This window comes from Eumetopias jubatus, unplaced genomic scaffold (assembly GCF_037043125.1).
Source record: "Eumetopias jubatus isolate StellerSeaLion01/CBP00866 unplaced genomic scaffold, mEumJub1_p1.0 scaffold_10, whole genome shotgun sequence".
Lineage (NCBI taxonomy): Eukaryota > Metazoa > Chordata > Mammalia > Carnivora > Otariidae > Eumetopias > Eumetopias jubatus.
Window position 1 is genome coordinate 119,509,196 of NW_028274816.1, and position 24,848 is coordinate 119,534,043.

Here is a 24,848-nt window from a genome sequence, read left to right on the forward strand (position 1 = left end):
AAAGGGCTATTTTCTGATTTGGGGGTTGACATGGAAAGACTTACAAATATATAAGCACTAAGATAAAATTTTATATTCAGTAAAGCACCTTTAATAAAAAGAACAAAAATATAAGGAATAGATACGACATCAGACAATTCATCATGTTACAATCATCATGTGCTAGAGTTTGGTTTAAATTAACCAATAACACATGATATGAATTTGATTTAAAATTATCAGGACATGGTCTAAATTTTTGGAGAGAAAATTGCATAAGTAACTAATTACAACGCAATGTGGCCGGTACTGTAATTATAGAGATGGATAGGAAGGTCCAATATCAGGAAAGGGGTTGACTCAGCAGTTTCCAGTTCCTTCTTCTGGCCCTCCCAACTCATAGCATCCAACTCTCAAAAACTGAATCACAAGTTTGAAGGGGGTTCCCCAAGAAGTGAATGAGAGAGTGCAGTTCAGGGTGTCAGCTGCAGGCTGGGGAAGAGGGGGCGGGCAGAGGAGGCACTCTATGTGATCTAGAGTTTCCACTGAAACAAGTGATAGACTCCTTTTTTGGAGTTAACAGTAACAAGGCAAGACACTTAGATGCTGAAGCCTCAGCGTAACCTGCCATTGTCCTTGATCTCGCCTTTGCCTCTCTCAGGACCAGCATTAGCAATCCTGTGATTAGCAATCCTTCCTAGAAATGCATTTTCTAGGCTACAGGGTATAAATAATTTTAGGTTCCTGACATATTAACACCCACATCGAATGTATCTTTCAGATCCTCATCTAGTGTTAACCCAGAGCCTCTAGTCACCCGGTGACTGTCTGACGACAGGAAGAACAATGGAACTGTGATCTCATGTAAAGAGAGATGTAAAGAGAGCCCATGTGGTTGTTTTGTTTGTTTGTTTCGCCAAGAGTTTATGTATTTGTTTGTCAGAGAGAGAGCACAAGCAGGGGGAGCTGCAGGCAGAGGGTGAAGCAGGCTCCCCTCTGAACAGGGATCCTGATGAGGGGGGCTCCATCCCAGGACCCTGGGATCATGACCTGAGCTGAAGGCAGACGCTTAAGCCACTGAGCCACCCAGGCATGCTGAGAGCCCATGCGTTTTAGGCAGGAACCCTACAGACATAGGAAGGACAGAATTCCTAAGGTGTGACCTCACTTTGCTCAAGTCTTATTTCCACCATTGTTCTAGCCCCTTCTGGTTTGGCCCCAGTTTAGCTTCCTCATCCCTGTTTGCTCCACCACAGTGCAGCTACATTGAATTACTCGCTCCTCCCTCTGAACTGGCAAGTCCACACCCGTGACTGCACCAGCTGGGACCTCTACTGCCAACCCCCGCCCCCCGCCATTTATATGTGTTCGAATCCCGTGTACCTTTCAAGACCCAAGAAAAGTTCCATCCCTTCCGTGAAGCCTTCCCCAGATCCTCCTGAGGCAGGTCATTTCTGCCTCCTCCTGGTGCCGTGAGCCTCCATTAATTTTTCTCCTAGGAACCTTGGGGACTTTCTGCTAAGTTCTGTGGTTACCTGTTTATATACTCTACCTGCCCCTATCAGACTGAGAGCATCTGGAGGACAAAGGCCAAGTGTGATTAGGTTTATTAGTTATGTGATAATAAAATAATAAAAGATAGAAGAGAAGAAATATGTAAATTTGGCTAAAAGGAGACCCTTTCACACCACTGAAATTATGAATTGAAAAGAACAAGAAAACGGCTTTGAATTTGTCACTATTTATGTAAATATCACACAGGTTCCTTAAAAGAGTTCAGAGAAATGGAAATCAAAGCTTCATGTTAACAAAGGCCATTGGACAGAAATTTTAGCATATCAAAAATTTCTTTCAAACTAGACAATTGATAACAACTACTTTCCAAATGGTGATGTTGTAAATGTTTTAAAACAAATGTGTTCATAAATTGGTAGGCTGACCAGGAAGGTAATACATTCTCACTTAAGAAAAAAAATTGAGAAAAAGGGGAAAACAAAAAAATTAATCACCCAAAGACCATAGACACAAATGCAGCTACTATTGATGCTTTGGGACATTTATTCCCAGTGCTTTTTATTTCTGATGTTATGATATATTTATGCTATTTCACTTCATTCAGTCTAACGAATGAAGTGAACAATCTAGCATTTCCTTTATCCTTCCCTAACAGAGGAGAATTTAGGTTTTCTTATTTTAGAATCGTAAATGATGCTGAGTCAGATATCTTTATATTTAAAGATGCCTCCGTGTTTGGGTTTGTTTCTTTTGAACGTCTTCCTAGAAAAGTTTCTTTAGAACTTCTTCCTAGAAAAGTTTCTTTAGAACTTCTTCCTAGAAAAAATATAAATATTTTTAGGCTCCTGACATATTAAGACCCACATCGAATGTATCTTTCGGATCCTCATCTAGTGTTAACCCAGAGCCTCTAGTCACCCGGTGACTGTCTGACGACAGGAAGAGCAATGGAACTGTGATCTCATGCTTCCAAGTCCCCCAGCGAGAATTCCCCAGTTCAGTTCCTCGCGTCCAAGGCAGGTGTGCGGCACCCTCTGCATCACGCCATCTACCCTGTCCGCATGGCTGGAACAGCTCAGGAAGCACAGAAGTCGCAGCTCTGTGGGAAGGACAGGGCTGGCAAGTTCATGTATACATCAGTTCTTATGGGAAGAGCCTGGCTAAGAATAGACTTGTGTCAACACATACCCCTCTCCTCCTGCTCACGGGGGAAACCATTTCCTCACAAGAAACCAGAACAAGTCATGAGTTTCGGGCTGAAACTTAGAGCTCAGAGAAGCTATTCTTGGATATCCTGAACCCTTTGTGGTCCCCTAGGACCCCGAGTTGTGCAACACTCAGCGTGATGACACCACTGTGCTTAAAAATTTCCCTCCACACCCCCTTTCCATTTCCCTTTCCACCCGGGCTGCCTATAAAGAGCAGGGGAGATCTGTTCGCCCTCCAGAAGGACGCAGGCAGCAGTGAGAGCCCAGGCCCACCTCTGCAGACAAACGAGCCCACACGCCGTGCACTGCTCAGCATCATGAAGGTCCCCGGGGCTGCCCTCGCCGTCCTCCTCTGCGCCATGGCCCTCTGCAGTCAGGTCTTCTCTGCACCATGTGAGTCTCTCTTGTCGCCACAGCTGTCCCCACTCCCTGTCCTCTGCAGTCTGTGGACCACACCTATTTCTGTCTTGTGGCCTTGGGAGCCCCCAAGAGAAAATGGGGTGCTTCTCAAAGGGCTCGAAAACATCATGGCTTTTCTCTTCAAGACTCCTACTTTGGTCTTTATAAAGGAGTCTTCGCTATCCCTGTCCCCAGATCTGAGAGCCAGGGGGAGGTAGGGGAGTTGGAGTTCCATTTTACAGATGGCAAAATAGAGACCCTAAGCAAATGAGTTTGCAAGAGGCAGGATCCAAGCCTGGTGACTTCCCGATGGGGTCATTCTCCCCCTCACTCACCCGAGGTCCCCCCAGCACTCTGTGCCTTGGATGTCGTCAGAGAGATGTCCAAGGTTTCTCTTTTGCTGGGGTATGACTTCTTGAACCACGCAAATTTTCCAGAGAGAGGTAAGAGCAGTCTGCTTGGATGTTTGGATCATATCAAGAAAGACAGCCCACCACAAAGAGTCAAGGAGAAAGAAGGACACAGACAAAAGCCAGAACAGAGACAGGCATATTTCTAGGCAAAGACGCCCAGGGCCTTCCAGTGACCCTGTCCCCCAGCCCGCACCCGGAGCAAAGCTGTTTTCCTCCGAGGCTTCCTCACCCTCCCAGGGATCCAATCTCAGATCTCACTTTTCCTTCTGAACTGTGACTCGGGCTCATTCTCGCTCTTCCTCCACAGTTGGTGCTGACACCCCAACAGCCTGCTGCTTCTCCTATGTCTCCAAGCAGATTACACGCAAGTTCATAGTCGACTACTTTGAGACCAGCAGCCAGTGCTCCAAGCCTGGTGTGATGTAAGTGCCAGTCTTCTTGCCCACCTCTGGGGGAGACAGGGAGGGTCTGGAGCGGGGGCATAGAGTGGCCAGGGGCACCATCCTGGAACGGCACAGCCCTCCGTCTCTGAGGTCTAACCTGACCTGGCTGGGGGCTTGCAAAGTCAGGAAGGATTGGCCCAGCGCAGAGGGAAGGGAGGGAGAAAGGAGGTGGCAGCAGGATCCCCTCGGGCGGGGCGGGAGAGGGGGGCCTGAGCCAGTGAGAGCCGTTCTCTAGACTGAGATGGGCAGAGGGTCCCTGAGAACGTGCTCATGCCCTCAGCTGCCCAGGACAGAGAGTGGGGTGCATGGGTCCAGAATTCTCTTGCTGGATCCCTCAGTATATAATTTTTCCACCCCTCTCGGCAGCTTCCAGACCAGAAAAGGCCGCCAGGCCTGTGCCAACCCCAGTGAGGCCTGGGTCCAGGAGTACGTGACCGACCTGGAGCTGAACGCCTGAGTGGCCTGGAGGCTTTGAGAACCCAGTGACCTCAGTGGGCTGCCTGGGGAGCAGAGGTCCCAGCCTTGGAAACACCTCTGCAACCTCCACAGCTACCTCTCCTGCGTGCGGGTTGTTGCCAAACAGCCACACTCTGGGACTCTAACTTAAATTCCAACTTATTTATGCTATTTAATTTTTCTTATTTATTTTCAATGTCATGTTCTGGGACCGTTCGCTCCGAGAGACCCCAAGATACCTTCCTCACCACCCTCCCCTTCTCCCTTCACTTGCACTGTGATTGATGACGATTGCGTGACCTAGTTTATTTAGTCTTAGTTTATTCTAAGCAGAAGTGGCACCCGAGCTACCAGACTGACATATGTGTATCGGATGTTTCTGTACAGTGCCGTGTCCAGCCCCGAGAAATAATAAAGATGGTCTTTTCAAAAGGGAACTGGCTTTGAGTTTGGTTTTGTTTGTCCAGAAAGTCAGAATCGCTGGCCGAAAGGACTAATGGGCAAAAAATAGGCAGATGTGAAATGGAGGGAAATTCGGATTTCTGGATCACTGAAATTATGAATGTTTCATAAATCAAATCATAATATACATGCTGTAGGAAAATTCACTATGCCAATGGATATTTAAGAAGAGTATTCATAGTGCATATTTACCATAAATCATGATTTCTTAATAACAATCACTAAGGTACTCGAGACCTACTCCAGGTTGAGTGCTTTTTAAGCAGGGTCCTTTGATCCTCACAATGAAACGGTACAGTTTAAATACTATTAATATCCTCATGTGATACAAGAGTAAACTTTAACCGGGCTCAGAGAGGTTAAGCAACTTGGCCAAGAGCACACAGCAAGTACATGGTACGGCTGAGTTGCAAAACTAGACTTTGATATAACTACAGACTCACTCATAAACACTAGCAAAGTTATGTCCCAAAACACCATCCAGCTGTCCCCAAATCACAAGCCAGGATTGTTTAAGACATTCACATCAGAGGGGCACCTGGGTGGCTCAGTCGGTTAAGCATCTGCCTTCGGCTCAGGTCACGATCTCAGGGTCCTGGGATCGAGCCCCATGTTAGGCTCCCCACTCATTGGGGAGTCTGCTTCCTCTCCCTCTGCCCCTGCCCCTGCTCCCTCTTGCTCACTGTCTCTCAAATAAATAAAATCATTAAAAAAAAGACACTCATATCAGAATCTTCAGGTGTGGACCTGGGAATTGATACCTCTACCAACCTCATCAGGTGTTCCCCATGCACGTTAACAGCTGAGAACCATGGAAATACTACAATTCTCCACTCCCCTCCAAATTCAGTGTTTTTCTGCATAGAGTAACAGGGATATTGTACCATATTTCTGTAGAATCCGTGCTCCACAAAGTAAATGACTAATGTTAGAGGAGGAAAAGACAACCAGCTCACGTGTGGAGCATGTAGGTTTATACTATCAGCCTGTTTTTAGGTTAACAGTGAAAGCTGAGCTACTTAATAAATGGGTTGCTAAGTCATAGTTTTAACTATAAGAAATGTACACTGAGCCAGAGCCCTTTCTGCAGAAGAGAAATTCAAAAGACTCATGCAAAACCAAACATGTATTCATTTTTGTGATCCATGATTATTTCGTTTAGTGTAAAATAATCTAATTTTTGTATCCAAAATCGGTTTAGAATTGTAGTGATAAAACTCTTTAGAGTACAATTAAAATGCTACTATGAAGCAAACATTAAAAGGTACATAGTATTTGACCTAGATAGCACCGGCCCTGATTTCATGTCTAGGAATGCATTTTGTAGCAACACTACTAAAGGACAGGAATATGTAGGCACAAGGACATTCTTTGCAGCACGGCTTGTAAACAGCAAACTAATAGAAACAACCATCAGCAAAGGATTAAGTCAGTAGAGGATTGAGATCCCCATCAGTGGAAAATTCTGCAATCAGTAAAAAGAATAACATATCTATGGAAATTATGCATCCTATCATGTGCAAAAGGTGTATGTGCTTACATCTAATATAAGCATATCTACTCGACATGCATGCTACAGAACTGTATATATAGAATAATGTTACTTTTGTTTTATTGTTTAAAGCCATATATACATATATATTTATGAGGGCAAATATTTGGCAAGATACATGTCAAGTAGCTAACTGTGGTTTCTTAGAGGAAATGAAGATTATTATTTTTTAGTAATGGATACTTCTATTTATTTCCTGTAGTTCTCTTTTGTTTTTCAACGAGGACACATTGCTTACCTCGCCTTTCTTATTTGACCCTATCCTTTGATTGGTGATACTTCATCCATTGGAATAACTCTCTGGTGATTCTGAGTTGACACAGAAGATAGAGCTCATCATGGCCAGTCATAACAATCTTGATGCCATCGTGGCTTTTATATAGGGAGGGCAATGAGACAAACAAGTCATTTGCCCAAGACTTTCATATCTCACACACACGCGCACACACACACACACACACACACACACACACAGCTCCTCTCAGGCAACATTTTACAATCCCCTTCCACTATGAGGAGCCCCATTCCCCTAACACCATTACCACTCACACCCATGATAAGTGTGTAGGTACTATCAGAAGAATGAGGGGCGCCTGTGTGGTTCAGTCATTAAGCATCTGCCTTTGGCTCAAGTCATGATCCCAGGGTCCTGGGATCGAGCCCTGAATCGGGCTCCCTGCTCGGCGGGAAGCCGGCTTCTCCCTCTCCCACTTCCCCCCTGCTTGTGTTCCCTCTCTCGCTGTCTCTCTCTCTCTGTCAAATAAATAATAAAATAAAAAATCTTTAACAAAAAAAAAAAAGGAGAATGAGAGGAACAGCCCTTGTCCCCAAAGAAGCAGTGAAATTGTCACCATTTCTTCTCTATTGGTGTCCAGCATCTTGAGACAACGAAAATCTGCTTATTTACACTGAATGATTTCTCAAGGTCCAGCGACCCAAAGCCAAAGGAGAAGCTTAACCAGGTTCAGCTTTCCCTAAACACAAGCATTGTCAACAGCATAAATAGAACGAGGACCCCTGCGCTGGAAAAGAGAGCATGGAAATAGCATTGCTAGCCAGCTTATGGGGCACTACAGAGTCCGAGACGTGGCTGAGATCCTTGGTCAGGCTCTCTGGTCGACCTCCCTGGCGAATGTCCTCCCTGGACTCGTCTGAGATATGCACGGGGGAGGAGCCCTTCTCTGGGGGCTGCCTACTCCTGTCCGTGTGAACTAAGAGCCCGAGCTTTGCCTTAGGTGTTGAGCAATCAGCGGTCATTTCTGGATGGTCTTACGGTTTCTTTGGCAATGCAACACCCTTCTCACGATAGGAGGTTTCTGATCTCTCTGCTTCTGAGCAATTCCATGAGTTATCTAAAAGCAGAGAGCAGAGAGCTGGTCCAGTCGTATATTTTGCACGTTAACTGGGGGGGTGAGAATGTGAGCTCCACAGCACAGGCCTCGGTCCTGCAGCCACCCCTCCACCTCTACCTCCCAGCTGGCTGATGACAGACCTCTGCCTCCACATCGCCCCCGCAGAGGTGGGGCAATGTGGGGAAGTGATGAATAACTGATCCTCGCCCCAAGCCACGTCCTCCCTGCACCCTCACACAGAGCTGACTGTCCTCGTTAAGTAAGAGAGATAAACATTTCATAGCAGAAGGTGGGGAGTGGGGGGTGAGGAGTGCAGTTAGACCCCAGCTTCCTCTCCTGTGCATTTTCTCACCTCCCTGCCTCTGCTTCCACTAACTTTAGCTTCAAGTAGAAAATTCTGCATTTACAGCCCTTAGAGACTCCAGAGGTCTGGCTCTCAGTTGGCAGGTTGGAAAACGCTTTCTTAGCAAAGATGAATTGTTTCCTTTTCCGATTTCAGGTAAGGCTGTTTCCAAGTTTCCGATTTCAGGTAAGGCTAAACTCTCCTAGAGGATCTCACTGATGAATGCAAGAAGTAGCTATTATATTCCAATATTTAGACTCTTCCCTACCAAATTCCTCAATGTTGCAGACTTAGTACTTGGCACAGGGCCTTTAGCACCAAGAGACAATAGGGCTCAGTTCAACCAGCAGCAATACCACCTAAGGGTGGTTCTCAAATGCGGTGTGCTGAGACAACAGCATGAATATCACCTGGGAACATATTAAAAATGCAAATCCTAAGCACCCCCTTCTCCTCCCTTTAGGGGGTGGAGCGCAGCCATCTGTTTTCACAAGGCTCCAGGTAATTCTGATGTTTAAATATCACTTCTATTTAATGAGGTCGTTGGCAAATTTCCTCCTACTTCTTCAGGTCAGACGATCCCATGCTTCAGTCGGGGGCTGTTACTGTTCACAGACCCTCTATCTCTGCCCAGACACAGGTCTCTGCATTTCTCAGGATGCTGGTAGTTTGGAGGGGGAGAAAGCAAACAAACCAACCTAACTCAAAGAGGCCTAAATAAATGAGCCTTGTGGCCCCAAGACTGAAGGGTGCTGGCTCCAGGCAAGGAGCCCATGGTAGACCCCACATCCTGTTTTCTTCCCTGACCTCCGTCCATGTCAGAGTCCTGGGATGGCTGCTGGTACCTTCCAGAGTCACATGAATCCTTGCTCATTGTCTGCAGTGCAGAGAGCCTGTGTCCCCATTGAAGAAAATCTCTAGGTTCTTTTGGATTTGACTGACCCTTAAGTCAGAAACCCAATTTCTAACCAATCACTGTGGCTATGGAGATGCGTTCCATGGATTTGCTTAAGCCAATCAAGGCACATACCTGGATCTGTGAAGTGGATGAATGTCACATAATCTTAAAGCCTGAGAATTATGGGGAAGAGAGGCTTCCCAAGGGAAATGTGGGTTTCTGGTATCAGGAGCAATGTTGGTCAGCAAAAACACGTTCACTATAATATGTCCTTTTGCAGCGGACTTTTTTCCTACTATCCGAAAGGCACTAACTCCTTTTCCTACTATCAGAAAGGCACTAACTCTCTCTCTGAGTTAGAAACTGTTAGTCTTCCATCTTCCTGAATTACTTTATTTTTAAGAACATGCTGACTTGTATACTTCCTGTTGCCTTATAAATGACTATTCCTCAAATCTGAGGCTAAAGAGACATGAAGCTCTTCATGTGCCAAAACAACCACCCAAAACTAAGGCTGCATATCCACCCCAGGACATACTAAGAGGGGTAGAACTAGTCCTACCACGAGCACCGCTGACCCTGAAGCAGAAGACTGGGAACGAGAAAATGAACAAACTCCCAGAATAATGAGCCAACATTACTGACCTTGCCCGTAGTGAAGAGAAGAGGAGAGTCCTTTAATACTGGACGAACAAAGGGGTAGATGACAGGGGACACCTCATACTTACTTCTATTCCTCTTCCTTTCTGGGAATAGCATTTGTGAAAAAAAAAATATGTGAAATTGACCACATTCCAACACACTGAGTGGGTCCTGATTAAGATAAAGCAATTTGCATTTTGTTTTTTTTAACTTATCATAACATAAGCATTTCCCATGACATTGCATTATTTGTAAAGCTTTCCTAACAGCAAATCGAGTGAAGATACCATAACTTTTTTCATTATTTTCATACTATATGTTATTTAAATGGGTCCAAGTTTAAATTGCTATCAATACGCTGGAGACCAAATGTTCTAATGTATAAATATTTTTTCCATATTTGAATTCATCTACATAGGAAATAGATTCCTAGTCATGGATTATCAAGGTCAAAGTCAAAGGTCACTTTAAGATTCCTTAGGTGCATTAGTGCCCATATCCAACACATCTTTAGGCTGTCTGCCTTGTACGTTTTGAGCCCTTGATGAATCTCTCTAGAATGAGCGGTGTCTGAAAGGTTGCCTGCATGTTCAATCACTCCTGAAGCCCAGGCTTTGCTAATACAGCTCTGTCCACTTGGGTGCGACTTAAACTGGGTGTGCTGGTCAGGACTCATGGCATCATTGCATGTTATGTCTATTAGTGAGAACAGCTATGGAATCACACAGAAGTTTCTGCTCTGCTAGGGGAAACTGTGACTACAGAGCTCTAATGAGAAGGACCCAGCTACGTGTGGTCCCAGGATGACACCAACATCTCACCTTCTCTCACTGTGGAAACCACTTCCCCATAAACAGCCCTAGTCAATTGAGCACTTGAACCATTCTTGCAGATACCCTGTGCCTTGTGGTTACCCAAGACCCCTCTTGTATTTACAAGTCAACAAGGTGCCACTGTGCTTAAAAACTTCCTCTCTCATCACCCTAAGTTTCCATCTCCCCAAGGTCCAGAACCTACCTGAAAAAGAATAGGGGACCCCAGAAGAAGGCTGGCAATGGTGAGTCTCATTCTGGCCCACAATCTTTGGGCCCCGAATATCCTCCTCACCATGGCTCTCTGTTCCCAGGCTGCCTTTCATGAATCTCCTGCTACCATTTCCTGTTGTTCTCCTGCTCTCTGTGGGGTCAGACCACAACGCCAAAGTCCTATGGGTACCCAAATGAAATAGAGAGCTTCCCAAGGGGTTTTCAAAATGCCCTGCACTACCTGTTAAGGCAGCTATTCTTTCCAAAGGAGTTTTAGCATTCTGGTCTATGTACCTGGAGGGTAGGATGGGGACTTGTCTTATTTTGGGAAGGGGGACACTGAGTAGGTTTTCAACAGGGGGCAGAATCCAGCTTCACTTGCTTCCCAGTGATCAACTGAGTAACAAACTCATCCCAGTGCCACCTTATAGGTGATTTACAGAGATGGTCTCTTGCTGGAAAAATCTCTTCTTTTCCCCCAATAGAACTGGAACAAGCACGAGACTGTTCCATTAGCTGCATTTCCTGCAGAGGGGAAATAGAGACCAAACTTAAGTCTAGAGCAAGAACATGAGATAGAGGAAGTGGTCCATCCAAGATGGCGCCATAGGAAAATCCTGAACTCCCCTCCTCCCACAGATACATGGAGTCTACAGCTAGATGGGGGACAATTTCTTCTGAAAAAGACCAGAAAACTAGCTGAGCAGCCACTTCACATGAGCAAGTGAGAAAAGAGCCCCATGGAAGTGGGTTGGAGAGACTGAGGGGCAGCCTCACAATAACTCCCTGCATCCCCCTCTCACCCCCACACTGCAATGCTCAGTGAGGAGCTTCTCCCTGAGGAGCCAAGGGACCCTAACCCATATCACGCACGCCCCACTCCCCACTCCCCACCCTCCGTTAAGAACTGCACCTGAGAGACAAGCCCCAAACACTTGGCTTTGAAAACCAATGGGGCTCGAGTCCCGGAGACCCAAAGCACTGAGCGAACTGGGAAACCTGATGAAGCGCCCAGATTGCAGGGCCTCTCGGGATTCTCTCCCAGATGGAGGACCATTTTTGTGCTCTCCCTCTACCTCGCTCCACAGCAGCAGTACCTCCAGGAGGGGAGCTTTTTCACATGTCTGGTGCCCCTGTTTTTGTGGTGCATTTCTGGGTCCAGTCTCCAGTTACAGGTCCAGTCTCTGTAAGATCAGAGACTAGTAATCAGGGAGAGCAGCCTACCACCCCAGGGCACTGCACAAACAGTGGCTGACACGCACCCCCTCTCTCCGCGGAATGCCTGTTTCCTGGCCCTGGCTTCCCGCCAGCCTGAACCTAGGGGCTGACTGAGATCTTCTCCCTCGGGACACTGACAGGTCTTGGCACACCCTCAACAACCGGGAGCTATCAAAAATAAAACAGGCTGCTTGGACAATCACCACGGTTCAAGAGATAGGGAGAGCTGGGATGAAGTTGAACTCTAAGGTTTTCCCTCAAAACTGAGAGAGGTAGCTGTTTCATCCAAAATGTAGAAACATGGAGTCAAGCAAAGTAAGGAGACAGAGGAACATGCCCAAAACAAAAGAACAAGATAAAAGCTCAGAAAAAACTAAGAGCTAGAAGATTCTTACTATTGAACAATGCTATCTCCATCTTCTTCCTTCTGACTTTCTCATTGGGCAGAAGGAAGAAACCAATTCTATCTGTGGGCAGATGGGGGAGCAGGGACCTGAGCCCAGGGAATGTTCCTTCAACTCCTGAAGCTACCTGTGCTATGTGCCCGTTGTCAAGCAACTACACTCTGGGCCTCTTTTGGATGTAAATTTAAACTTACTTAGACTCCTATTTGTAATGTATTTCCATGCATTCTTGACTGCCTGCAGGGAGAGATCCTACAACACTCTCTTCACCATGCCCCAGCGCCCCTCCAATCACACAGTGGTTGACACATACTCAAGTGTGTAGGTGAGGGCTTATGTTTAGCATTTTCTAGGGGAAATTATTTCAAAACCATCAACCAACAAATATGTGTAGAATGCTATTTACCACTTCTGTGTTCAGAGGCATGAAATAATGGAATTTCTCAAAAGCAAACCCATCTTTTGGGTGCTTCTAAGGGTTTTGTTTTGTGATGAAGTCAGGATCTCCAGTTGGAAAAATGATGGGGGCGGGCAAAGAGTAAGAAAACCTGAAGAGAAGTCAGCAGAAAGGAAATGACAGTAATACCTGTATCTACACATTCCCGAGAGTTAAAAAAACAAAACATTAGTTTAGAAAACAATGATGATAAAATATTATGTACCTAGCATATAATAATGTATATGCACGAGGTATATTCATTCTTCATATATATTCATGCGTTTATTTTTCTTGTGAATCAAACTTTCCTAAAAATTATGCATTGTCCTTTTAAGCCTAACAACTTCACCAAGGTTTCCATTTGACAGAAGAGGAAATGTTGGCTCAAAGAGGTAAAACAACTTGCCCATGATCAGGCAGCTAATAAATAATATAACGAAGATGCAAGCCTATGCCTATGTGTCTCAGAGCATCCCAGAACCATCAGGGATGATTGTTTAAAATGCTGGCAATAGAATTTCTTGGGTCTGGATCTGGAGACCCAGACTTTTGCCAAACCCTCAAGTGATTTACATGCAGACGGAAGACCAATAAGGTCTTTGTCAATAAGGTGACTTTGTCAATAAGGATTTACCACTCGTTTCTTAATAAGGTGCATATAGCAATAGACATGTTACCTGGATATTAGTTTCCTAGAATCTGTGCTCCACGGAAGCCATGGCTAACATTAGAGAGGGAAAAAATAATCAGCCAATATTTGCAACAAGACTTCTACCATGAATGCCAAGTTATTTATCAGACCAATTACTGAGATCAGGGTTAGCAAGCTATAGTTCTCAGAGTAAATCCATTATGATGCAGTCTCTGTAAATAAAGTTTTATTCTATTACATAGTGTCCGCTGCTTTCCTACCACTGTGGCTGAGTTGATAGTTACAACTGAGACTATATGTCTACAAAGCCAAAAACATTTACTATCTGACCCTGTATAGAAAAACTTGCTGACTTCTGGCCTAGGTCATGTTTTAAGTACAAGAATGGCAGACTTAGCCAGGGTCTTTGTTGTAAAATTCAAGAGGGAGAAATTCAACATACTTAGGAGAAACGAAAATGTTTATTAAATTTTTGATAAGGCATATTTCCTTTTGTTTAAAACTATTTTTTAGTATCAAAAAGTGGAATTTTGATAGCTGGGTTTGTAAAGAGCAATAACACAGTTCCCATCAAAATTTTAAACGTACATACTCTTCAAGCCAGCTATCTTATTTCTAGGAATCCAGTGGGAAACCCAGTCCATGTGGTGGGAACACATCTGCCTCCTTTTTCTCCCCAACCCCTTCCCTCCTCTCTCTCTCTCTCTCTCAATGTCTCTCTCTCTGTCTTACTCTCTGTCTCTCTCTCAGGTCCTCTGTCTGCAAAGTTCCCTGATGAACAATATTAGTTACTAACTCTCAGGAGACAGTGAAAGAGAAAAAGAGAGAGAGGAAGGAGAGAGGCCAGCCTAGTGGGCTCCACCTTTGTGGAGGTAAGGTCATTACCTCAAGAGGAGGTAAGGTCCTCCTCTTGAAGCCCAGTGAAGGGGTCTCAAGGGGGTAACTTGTAAAACCTGGAAAGTGCCTACTAGCAAAGTGACTCACTTTACAGTGGGATGTCCTAGGATGAAGCTCTCAAACTGAAGGGAAATCAGAAATTCAGAAGGAACCATGGTTTATCATCATACTTGAGGACCAAAGATCCAAAGCTTTGGATCAAGCTTTGCTTGAAGCTAATCTACTTCTTGAAGCTTCAGTCACGTGAGCTAACAGGTTCCCTTTTTCCATTAAGTCAGCTTGAGTCAGGTTTTCTGGTACTATAGCTCAAAGTCTCCCTGCAGTGCTGTAAATAGCACACCCCACCAAGTGTAACTGACTGAGGGCAGAAGCTGAGGTCACAGTCAGTGAGGACACCTCCTCCTAGTACAACAGCTGGTCCCCTTCCTGGCCTGTCCTGTATCCTTAGTATGGCCATCTGCCTAGCAAGGTTGCATCAAAAAGGAAAATTCAAGATGTTGGAAACTGACTAATTCTTGCACAAATCAGTAAGGCCCATTAAGAAAGAGACTAACTCACTTTGAAATTGGCTTGTCTGATAGCAGAGAGGGGAAAAACAGTTTCCTTAAGAAAAGCCCTTTTTGGGCGCCTGGGTGGCTCAGATGGTTAAGCGTCTGCCTTCAGCTCAGGTCATGATCCCAGGGTTCTGGGATCAAGTCCCGCATCAGGCTCCCTGCTCCTTGGGAGCCTCCTTCTCCCTCTGCCTCTCTCTCTCTCTCTCTGTCTCTCATGAATAAATAAATAAAAAGTTTTTTTTTTTTTTAAAAGCCCTTTTTTACTTGCTGCCCGCGCACCAAGCTGGTTGGCACACCAGTGACCTGGAGCTTGCAGACTAGAAAAGCAGAACTCTCCATGGCAAGGTGATGTTAGAATGAGCAGAAATGGGAAGATGGGAGACGAGGAAGGATGAAAAAGTGGGGTCCAGAAACAGCCAGATCCACCCTCTCCTCAGACCTCCCCCCGCCCCATTTTAAATATTTATCCTGTGGACAAAACCATGTTCTTGCATCACAGCTGGGATGCAGCCAGAGGCTGGGAGCTGATCCTAGTGACCCCCGCACCCATGGCATTGTTTCAGCAGCAGAGGGCACTGTGGGGACAGCAGTCAGTGGCCTGGGGGAGGGGATGTGACTGTGAAATGGATGACCAGCACGACCAGGGCTCCAGCACTGTGCTGCGAGAGAGGCGTTCTGAACCCACTTCTAGAAGTGACATTAGCCGACAGATTGTCTGCTTCTAATTAACCATCCAGTGGAAGCGACCAAAAACAGATCAGAAGCCTTGAAAAATGAGAAGGGAGCTGCACTGAAACCCGAAGGCTGGCCAAAATAGCCTGACTACACCCAACGGTGGTTTTCAAACTGCCTGTGCATTACATCACCTTGGGAGTTTCAAAATTGCTGACGCCCAGTCCCCACCTAACTAAACCTGAACTAACTTCATAACTTTGGAGGTGAGGTCTAGGTACTGGAGTTTCTAAAAACTTTCCCAAGGGATTCTAACGTGATTTCAAGGTTGAAAAGCAAATCCTTAGGCACCCACTCCAACAGGCAATAGCCAGCCTCTATAAAAGTCTTCACCCTAAGTGGGATTCCCGGATAAAATACAGGATTCCCAGTTAAATTTGAATTTCGGACACACACCAAATGATTTTTTTGTAAGTTTATCCCAAATATTGCCTGGTACACACTTATATTAAAAAATCATTCATTCTGTGCTTTTATTTGTTAACTCTGGCCACTGTTAAGCCTCCAACCCTCACCTCAGATATAGCTATGGAGAACATTCTCCCAGAAAGCAGAGCACAGAAGCCCTGAGACGCTGACCAGGCCTCTCAGCCAACAGGAGTCCTTGCTAGACTGCAGGCAGGTTCGCTAGACCGTCACTAACAGAAGTACCCAAGCACCCAGCATTTGCTAAACACTCGACAAATGTTAGCCATCATTCTGAGGAAAGCTTCACTTACGAAAATGAACGTGTGCGCACAAATATGCATCACAGGATGCATCATCTCGGGACCCATTTAAGCAGAAAAATGTCTGAGAGAGTATCAGTCATGACTTGGTGATAAAAGAATGCGCCAGTTTCAGCTTTCCAGGAAAGTGTCTCCAGCGAGAGTCTGGCACCCCTGTGCTAGCACTCTGTTCCTTTCTGGTGGTTTCTGCCCCTCTTCAGATGTCTCTCCTCTTCCCCCAGTATCCTTCTCAGCCCGTGGTTCTGATTAGTCGGGAAAACAAAATCAATGGAGTCATCGCAAGGAAAAGGCTGGTTTACCTTTTATCGAAGTACCTTCAATATCTTGAAACGCAGTGCTGGGTAAACTGTCCCGTGAGCATTTGTTGTTTGATATGTATGAAAAGACTGCTACAAGAGAGAGCTAATCCTGCTGATGGATCACCCACAGATTGAGTGTGAGGAGAACTGAAGAGGGGAGCAGGTGAAGAGAATGTCATGAGAAGTCCGAGAAAATACTTATTACATTCACACAATTCAAGAAGGGAAATAAATTACAAAAGTTAAATAAGCTAAAATTAAAGTTAAAGAGGGCTGCAGAGTGTGGCTGGGGGTGGGGGTGGGACCCGTCGAAGAGATGCCCTCCAGAGTTCCAAGGTCATTGCCCCAGCTCAGGTGCCTTCTCTCCAGTCTGCACATAGACGTTAACACCTTCCTTGTAGCTTCCGGGCCACTCAGGCATTCAGCTCCAGGTCGCTGATGTACTTCTGGACCCAGGCCTCCCTGGGGTCGGCACAGATCTGCCCGGCCTCTTTTGGTTTGGAAGCTGTGGAGAGGTGTGAAAGGGCTACACGCTGAGGAATCTAGCAGGGGAATCCTGGGCCCACTGTGACCCCCTCCATCCTTCTCTACTTCAGACCTCTCAGGGCCTGTCCACATGCTCATAAAATGCACCCTCCATGTTAGGGTTCATGACCTCCTCTGGGTCTCATACAGGGGTCCGCTCGGAAAGCCAACTTCCTGCTGTCACCTCAACAGCAGAGGCAATTCCTTCAGGACTCCCCACAGGCACCAGACCAGGTCAGAAAACATGGCAGTGGCCTCCCCTGGTGCCCTGTGCTCCAATGGGCCTCAGAAGGCTGAGTCCTCCAAGGGCGGGGGGCTCATCCCAGCCCTCTCATCTCCTTCCGCAAGAAGACTGGGCCTTACATGACACCGGGCTTGGAGCACTGGCTGCTGGTCTCATAATAGTCGACCACAAATTTCCAAGGAATCTGCCGGGAGATATAGAAGAAGCAGCAGGAGGTCGGGGTGTCAGCACCGACAGAGAGATCCTAAGTCACTCTTCAGAAGATGGGGTGAGCCGGCCAATCCCTGAGGGTCAGGAAGAACTGGAAGGAGGCAGCCCTGCGCAGATGTGGGGGATGTGGGGACAAACACATCCAGAAGGAAGCTGGTGTTTCTTCTTTTCCTTGCCATTTTTATTTCTGTGTCTCCTTCCGTGTTTCTCATTCTCTGCCTGTCTTGGTTTGGCGTCTCCGTGTCTCTCCCCTGAAGTTCGGGAACTGAACTTTCTGGACAAACTGCGCCCTTTCTGGCTCTCCCGGGGCAGTTCATTTGGAATTCATGAGGAGAGCAAAAGCCACAGCCCTGGGAGCCAGTCGGACACAGATTCTACCTCTTCTCGAAGTCCCAGGTGGGCGCCCATTTTTCCATCCTTAGAATGGGACTCCCTCCCACTCTCTCGCGGAGCTGGACAACAGAATGGCTAAAGCACTGTGGGAAAGAAACTCCTCCTCGGGAAATAGTCTTGGAAATCCCTCTGAAGTTCTCTACTTAGAGGGGCTCAGGCACAAGACTTTGGCCCTGGGGTCCAAGCTAGGGCCAGAGAAGGGGAGGGCAGCGGCAAAAGGAGGAAGGGAGGACAGACGCACAAGAGGAACAGGAGGTCTGGGAACAGAGTGTCGCGGTGAGAAGCAGGACGGGCAGGACAGCTTCGGGGACCTCCCGGGGTCTGGGCAGCAGAGGGTGTAAGCTCCAGCGGTGGCCAAGTGGAGCTGGGACCGGAGACCTGCAGCTGCTGCCTCCTTCTGGGGTCTAAACCCTGTCTTTCTCTTTATAGGCAGCCGCGGGGCATTAGAAGACAGAAAGTTGAGGAAACCAAGGGGGGATATTTAAAATCGCTGGTGTTGGTGTCATGCTGTGAGTTGCATAAGGCAAGGGAGCTCTGGTCGCCACAAAAGTTCAGGCTATTTGCAGCCATGGCTCGGTTGCCTCTTGAGGGGGAAATGGTTTCTATAGCGAGAGGAGGTGAGATGCTGGTGTGACCCGGTTAGCAGGTGACTTCTCACAAGAGCAGATCCGGAGATCAAGCATTTCTGCCCCAGAGCCTCCTGCTATGTGCCCCAGCTGTTCAGATAGCATCGAGGTGACACAGATGATAATGCCATGGAGTCTGGAGGAGCACACCCCAAGCTAGAACACACCCCAGATGGAGACAGCAGAACTGGGGAAGCCTCAGCTCCTCAAGGGGCAAGGCGGAGGCTGGCCTTGCAGACTTCCGCTCCATCATCAAACACGCACGGGTCCGTGCAGTCTGCCGGGGAGTGGCAGTGCCTGGCAATGAGCCCTACTGATTGTAATGTCAGCTTTGGATTGCCGAGGCCTCCGTGTCAAAGACATATTGCCATTTAAAGAGCTAGGCTGCCCCGTCCATAAGTTATACAGCTGGCCACTTGAGCAACCCTGCTTTTCCCTTCCTGCACTCTAATTCCTGCACTTAGGCTTTACATTTACCAACAGGGAACCCACAAAGCCCCAGGCACCCCACCCTTAACCCCAATAAAGGCAGAACCCCAGGTCTATGCTCTCCCTCTCTCTTTACCAGTGACCTCACTGGGGGGGGGGGGCGCGGGCATGCTGTGTACCCCTGTGAGTAATAAACCTTGTATTTTAAAATTTCCCTGACGGTTGCTGCTGAGGTGTGAGCCTCACAATCATAGTAAGAACCACAAAGGCCCGTCGGGCCACAACCTTGGCTCTCTTCGGGGAAATGTCTGGGGAGCTCACCACCAGCACTAACTACATAGCCCAGCATTTTGAGCACATAGCATCACTATCAAGAGGCTAAGACCCCCACAAAAGAGCTGGTCCCTGGGTTAGTTGGGCTAACGGGGCAGGGGGGAGGCGGCTAATGTGAATGATGAGCCTTAAACTGTTGTTACCCTTTGACCAGCAAAATACTCTGCCAAGGATCTGTCTTATGCATAGAAATAGAAATATTCTATTTCTATGCATAAGACAGAAGAAAACTGAATAAAAATAGAAATATTCTATTTCTATGCATAAGACAGAAGAAAACTGTATGCATAATGGTGTTTGTCACAGCTTATTTGTAACAATTTAAAAGGGACCTATAGGGTGTCTGGGTGGCTCGGTCGGTCAAGCGTTAGACTTGATCTCAGCTCAGGTCATGATCTCAGGACCGTGAGTTCCAGCCCTGTGTTGGGCTCCACACTGGGCATGGAGCCTACTTTAAAAAATAATAATAATAATAATATTTTTTAAAAAGAAATAAGTAATTTTTTTAAAAAGCAAAAAAAGTAATAAATTAAAATTAATACAATTAAATCATTTATGATATATTCACCTCTTATGATAATAATTAGCCCTTAAAAACTGAGAAAGTGAAGAAATGTTCAAAGGAAGTCCTTGTTCCTCAAAAACCCTAGAACATTTCCTGTGTTCTTATGACAAAGTCAAGATGGCATTTCCAAAGTTTGTCTGGCAGTTCAATGACATCATCAGGGACTCTTTTCTTAAAATGTTTCCCTTTCCCCCAACATTTTGTTGGCTTTTCTTTGGGGGAAAGGAGGTTGTCACTTCATGGTTACAAAATGGTTGCTACTGCTCAGGCATCAGGTCTTCACAAAGTCTTCTCCACAGGCTTAGAAGGGAGTCTCATAGGAGTAGAGAAAAAGCAACATTACTAGTGTTTTTAATTCAAATTGGGGCTTTTTTTTTTACTTGATTTGTAATGTGAACTGTAGATCACCCCCCAAAAGTAGCAAAAGCTAGTTTTATTTTAAAGATTTTATTTTTAAGTAATCTCCACACCCAACGTGGAGTTTGAACTCATGATCCTGAGATCAAGAGTCTCATACTCTTCCAACTGAGCCAGCCAGGCGCCCCAGCAAAAGCTAATTTAAAAAATATATAAAATAGAAAAGATTAAAACTTATTTTATTTCTGAAAGCTAGGTAAACAGCAGGGCAAATGTCAGTATAAGGATGTGGGTGGTTTACCTCTACATTCTTCCTGTCTTATTGTGGCATATATGAATTCTGAGGCATAATTTGAGTAAAATTTCCTTCCTGGAAGGTAGGAAAAATGCTATTACCCAAAGCTAGCCACTATTAACATTTTGGTTTATTTCTCTCAAGTCCTTTTTTTTCTAGGCTTATGATAGTTCTGTTTGCTTACTTGCTTTCTTACTTCTTTTTACTGTATGTCTGGGGGGTGAGGGGCATTATTGTAATCATGATATGAATGTAATTTTGTATTTTTATTATTTATACTTAATATTGTAAGACTTTCCCAGATCGTTCCAGTATTTTTAAGAGCTGCCTAATTTACTCAATCATAAGCCTAGTGCATCAAGATGATCATGCACTATTACAACTCACTGATTACAGCTCAATGATTACAGACCATTACGCTATTACATTTGGACTAGTTCCAGTTTTTAATTTAGTTTTTAATTATTTTATAAATAAACTGTACCAAACATCTACATCCATAAAATGTACTCCATAAGTGAGGTTATTTCTATTGGGTACTTTCCTAGCTGTTGACTTTCAGGGCCGAAAAGTAGGGACACTTAAGCTTTATCTAGATAAGTTTATATAGATACCCCATATGCAATATGTGTTTTCATTCCCTATTGTCAAACCCAGTGATGGCATATGATAGAGATTTGTGAGTGTTCGGTGAATGAAACAGTGATTAAAAAGCAGGTTTTGTCACTCTTGTCATGCTTGGGGTCTGGGGTTCCCCAATTCGATTCTGTCCATCTGGGTCTAGATCCAACATAGATCGGGCTACTCAAGCCTCAGCGGCATCATTATGTACATCACATCGGTGTAGCCAAAACACCAGTGAAGAACATTAGACGTGTCTGCTTTGCGGATGGGAGAGAGAATGGTGCAGTTCATAGATTGGTTTTGGTAGAAGGAACCAGCTAAGCCTGGTCCCCTGGTGACAACTCCTGGTTTCCCCCTCACTGGTTAATCATTTCCTTAGAAACACTCTGATCAACATGATGTCTTGGTGTGGTTTACGTGTGACTCGGGTGCCCAGGATGCTGAAACATCACCACAGATGTCAGCCTACGCGGTCGGAAGAGCTGTAGCAGAACATAGATCTGCTCTGTGTGAGGAATCATTAATCTGTAGATCTCGCCATGCCCTTAGAGCTCTAACACAAACATCATCTCACCTCCTGTCACTGTCCAAAGTGTTCCCCCACAGTCGGTCCCAACAAGTAAGCAACTGGGCTATTCTTGTGCACCCTGCACCTCCATGTGCGACCTCAGGTACCCCAACATATGTGACTCATAACATGACACCACACAACAGCTTCTCCTCTGGCCATCCCCAGCTGTGGGCTCCCCATGCTCCAGAGTTGCCTATAAAGGGACAAGGACATGGCTTGGACCCCAGAAGGATATAGGCAGCAGTGAGTGTCCGGTCCTGACTTGGCTTTGCCCACGCTCCTCCAAGTGCAACATTGTTAAGATCTCCACAGCTGCCCTGGTTGACCGTCTCCTCACACGGCTCTCGGTTCACCGTCTTGTCCACACCACAAGACTCTCAACCCTTATCTTTTCTTGCTGTTAAAGTTGTGTCCCAATGCTCTGGATAGATGCCTAAACCATATCACTTTCCTATAGCTGGAGCGTCCCTAAATGAAAGCAAAGAACTTCACAGAAGGTTTCAAAATGTTCTAGGCTGTTTCCCAAGGAGTTTTATCTGTCCTGGTCTCTGGGTCTAGGCAGCAGAGGAAAACCAGGACCCACGTGTAGCTGAGAAAACTGAGGCCTAACTCGGTCTCTAACAAGATGCAGATGCCCAGGGGCGCCTGGGTGGCTCAGATGGTTGGGCGTCTGCCTTCGGCTCAGGTCATGATTCCAGGGTCCTGGGATCGAGCCCCACGTCGGGCTCCTGGCTCAGCGGGGAGCCTGCTTCTCCCTCTCCCTCTGTCTCCCCCCCTGCTCATGCTCGCTCTCTCTCTGTATCTCTGTGTCTCAAATGAATAAATAAAATCTTAAAAAAAAAAAAAAAGATGCAGATGCCCGGTCTATTTGGCTCCTAGGATGAGCCAAATGGCAGATTTCCCTCAATTCTCCCAAGGAGCTCCACGTTTTGGGTGACTTACAGAAGATGAGGTCTTCTGGGAAATATCTCTGTAGACCAGACGAAGTTTCCCTGAAAGAGGCGGAAAGAGGGCCCATGGTTCCAATAGTCAAGACTTCCTCAAGAGGGAGCTGGAGACTGAGAATAAGACAGAGATTCAGAACAAAAATTTAAGATAAACAGGAATGGTTGGCTCCCTTGGTTCCTTGTGTGCCTTACTCTGCAGCTCTGAGCAGTGACAGCTCTGTCAACTGCCCCCCAGGCCTCTCAGAGGATGGAAGAAGTTGACTCGGGTTTTCTCAGACGCTTGTTTGCTGCTTCCTCACAGTGAGGGTAGACACCACACTGCTCCTACTGTTTCTCTTCTTTCCCTTCAGATCGGTCCCGGATTTGTTGATATTCACGGTGACACCAGCAGCCAGCGTCCCTCTCCTTGTTTAACATCAGAATCATTCCTCCTTCCCAGAGAGAAGTGGGTCATGTAGAAGAGAGACAACCCATGGGACGTGGGCTGAGCAGCAGATAGGCAGAGGCAGAGGGTTTTCTTTCTGGATATTTTTTTCCTTCCTAGGATTTTTGAAATAAAACTACACTTGACATTTTGCATCTATCCTTTTAATATTAAATAGTAAAAATCAAGTATTTTCATGTCATTCTATGTGTTTAAGTGGTCCATCCCTGGATTAACTTTATTATTCCAACACTGTAGAGTATGTAGTTTGGGGTCAATTATTTGATTATAGATAAGCTGCGCCAAATAACATGGTCCCTAAAGTTTTTCCCATTTGTGAGTTCATTTCCATAGAGTAGATTCTGAGAAGTGACCTCTGGTTGAAAGAGTATGGACATTTGTAAGGCTCCCGACCTTCATCCAGGATTAGATCGGGACTTCATTATAGGTCTATGATGAATATTTGATAAATAGACCAATTCCTGGAAAGCTAATCCTTATTTTTACCATTCTTGTGCCTCCAGGCTTTCCAATTCTGTTCTTTCCTTAGGATGTAGTTGTACATATGTACATGTATATATGTAGTATAAGCTTGGCTTCTACTCTGCTTGAGACCGAATGACATGATTACCCCTGTCACGTTTATACGGTCAGAATTACTGTGGAAGTCCATCAGAGCACTCTGCTTTGTGGAAGGAGGCTCATCACCCATCTGGAGAAATGACTTCTTCTCAAGCACCCCAATCAAATTAACAATTGAAACTTTCTGGTGTGCACCCTGAACTTCTCTTGTAACTACAGGCAACCTTGGGTTGTACAACTCACATGACAACACCACCACACTTAAATTTCTTGCTAGGCACCTCTAGTTTCTATGTTCCCATGGCCACAGGGCTGCCTAATAAAAGGACATGAGACAGCTCAGATCTCAGGAGTCCAGCAGTAGTGAGTTCCCAAGCCCCACCTCAGCTCTGCCCACACTCGTCCACCTGTCCAGTATCATGAGGGGCCTTGTGGCTGCCATCTTTGCCCTCCTCTGCACCATGACCCTCTGCTCCTATGCACAAGGTGAGTCTGTTGTCCACATGCCTTCAACAGTTGCTCCCACACTCTGGCCAGAAGTCAGTCCCCATCTTCCTACTGCTATGGCCTGAGAACCCCGATGTGAAATTAGAGAGTCTCGAGTGGGCTTTCAAAGTGACACAACTGTTTTCTTCAAGAGGGTTCAAAAGGAGCTTATTGATCTGGGCTGTGGAATGGGAATTAGGAGAGGTTTGATCTTATTTTTCAGATGAGATCACTGCAGCCTAGTTTATTGGGTTATTAATATGCGGTAGAATCTAGGTCTTCTATTTGGATCCTATTGCTGCTGGTAAGTTTTAGAAGAGTTATAAAATTGTTCCTACACTCACTCAGTATCTGTATGATCTAATGGATTCGAAAAAAAAGTCCCCAAAGGAAGTTAGGAGAAGAGAGTAGAACTCTCTATAGGCTGGTTCCTTGTAGAGTAAGACAGAGCCCAAAATAGACAAAACCAGAGACAAGACGAGGGAAATCACAAGAAACAAACAAATAAATAAAAACGCCAAATTATTTCCAGTTTCCTTTTCCTCCTAAGCCTCAACTCTGAGCTATGCTACCTCTCTCCACTTCTTCCAGACCCCCTCGGGCTTGCCTATGCTCCTGAGCAACTTC

At 45.8% G+C, this 24,848-nt stretch overlaps 1 protein-coding gene and 1 pseudogene across 1 annotated transcript; one reads left to right on the forward strand and one right to left on the reverse strand.

The window, feature by feature from the left end:
- The first annotated feature begins 2,915 nt into the window (after nt 1-2,915).
- On the forward strand, nt 2,916-4,850 carry LOC114214019 (C-C motif chemokine 3). Its single transcript, XM_028109444.2, has 3 exons — nt 2,916-3,095; nt 3,822-3,936; nt 4,324-4,850. The coding sequence occupies exons 1-3, from the start codon at nt 3,020-3,022 to the stop codon at nt 4,412-4,414; spliced, it is 282 nt and encodes a 93-aa protein (XP_027965245.1). The 5' UTR covers nt 2,916-3,019; the 3' UTR covers nt 4,415-4,850.
- A 12,173-nt stretch (nt 4,851-17,023) lies between these two features.
- On the reverse strand, nt 17,024-17,997 carry LOC114213874 (C-C motif chemokine 3-like; annotated as a pseudogene).
- Nucleotides 17,998-24,848: the final 6,851 nt, after the last annotated feature.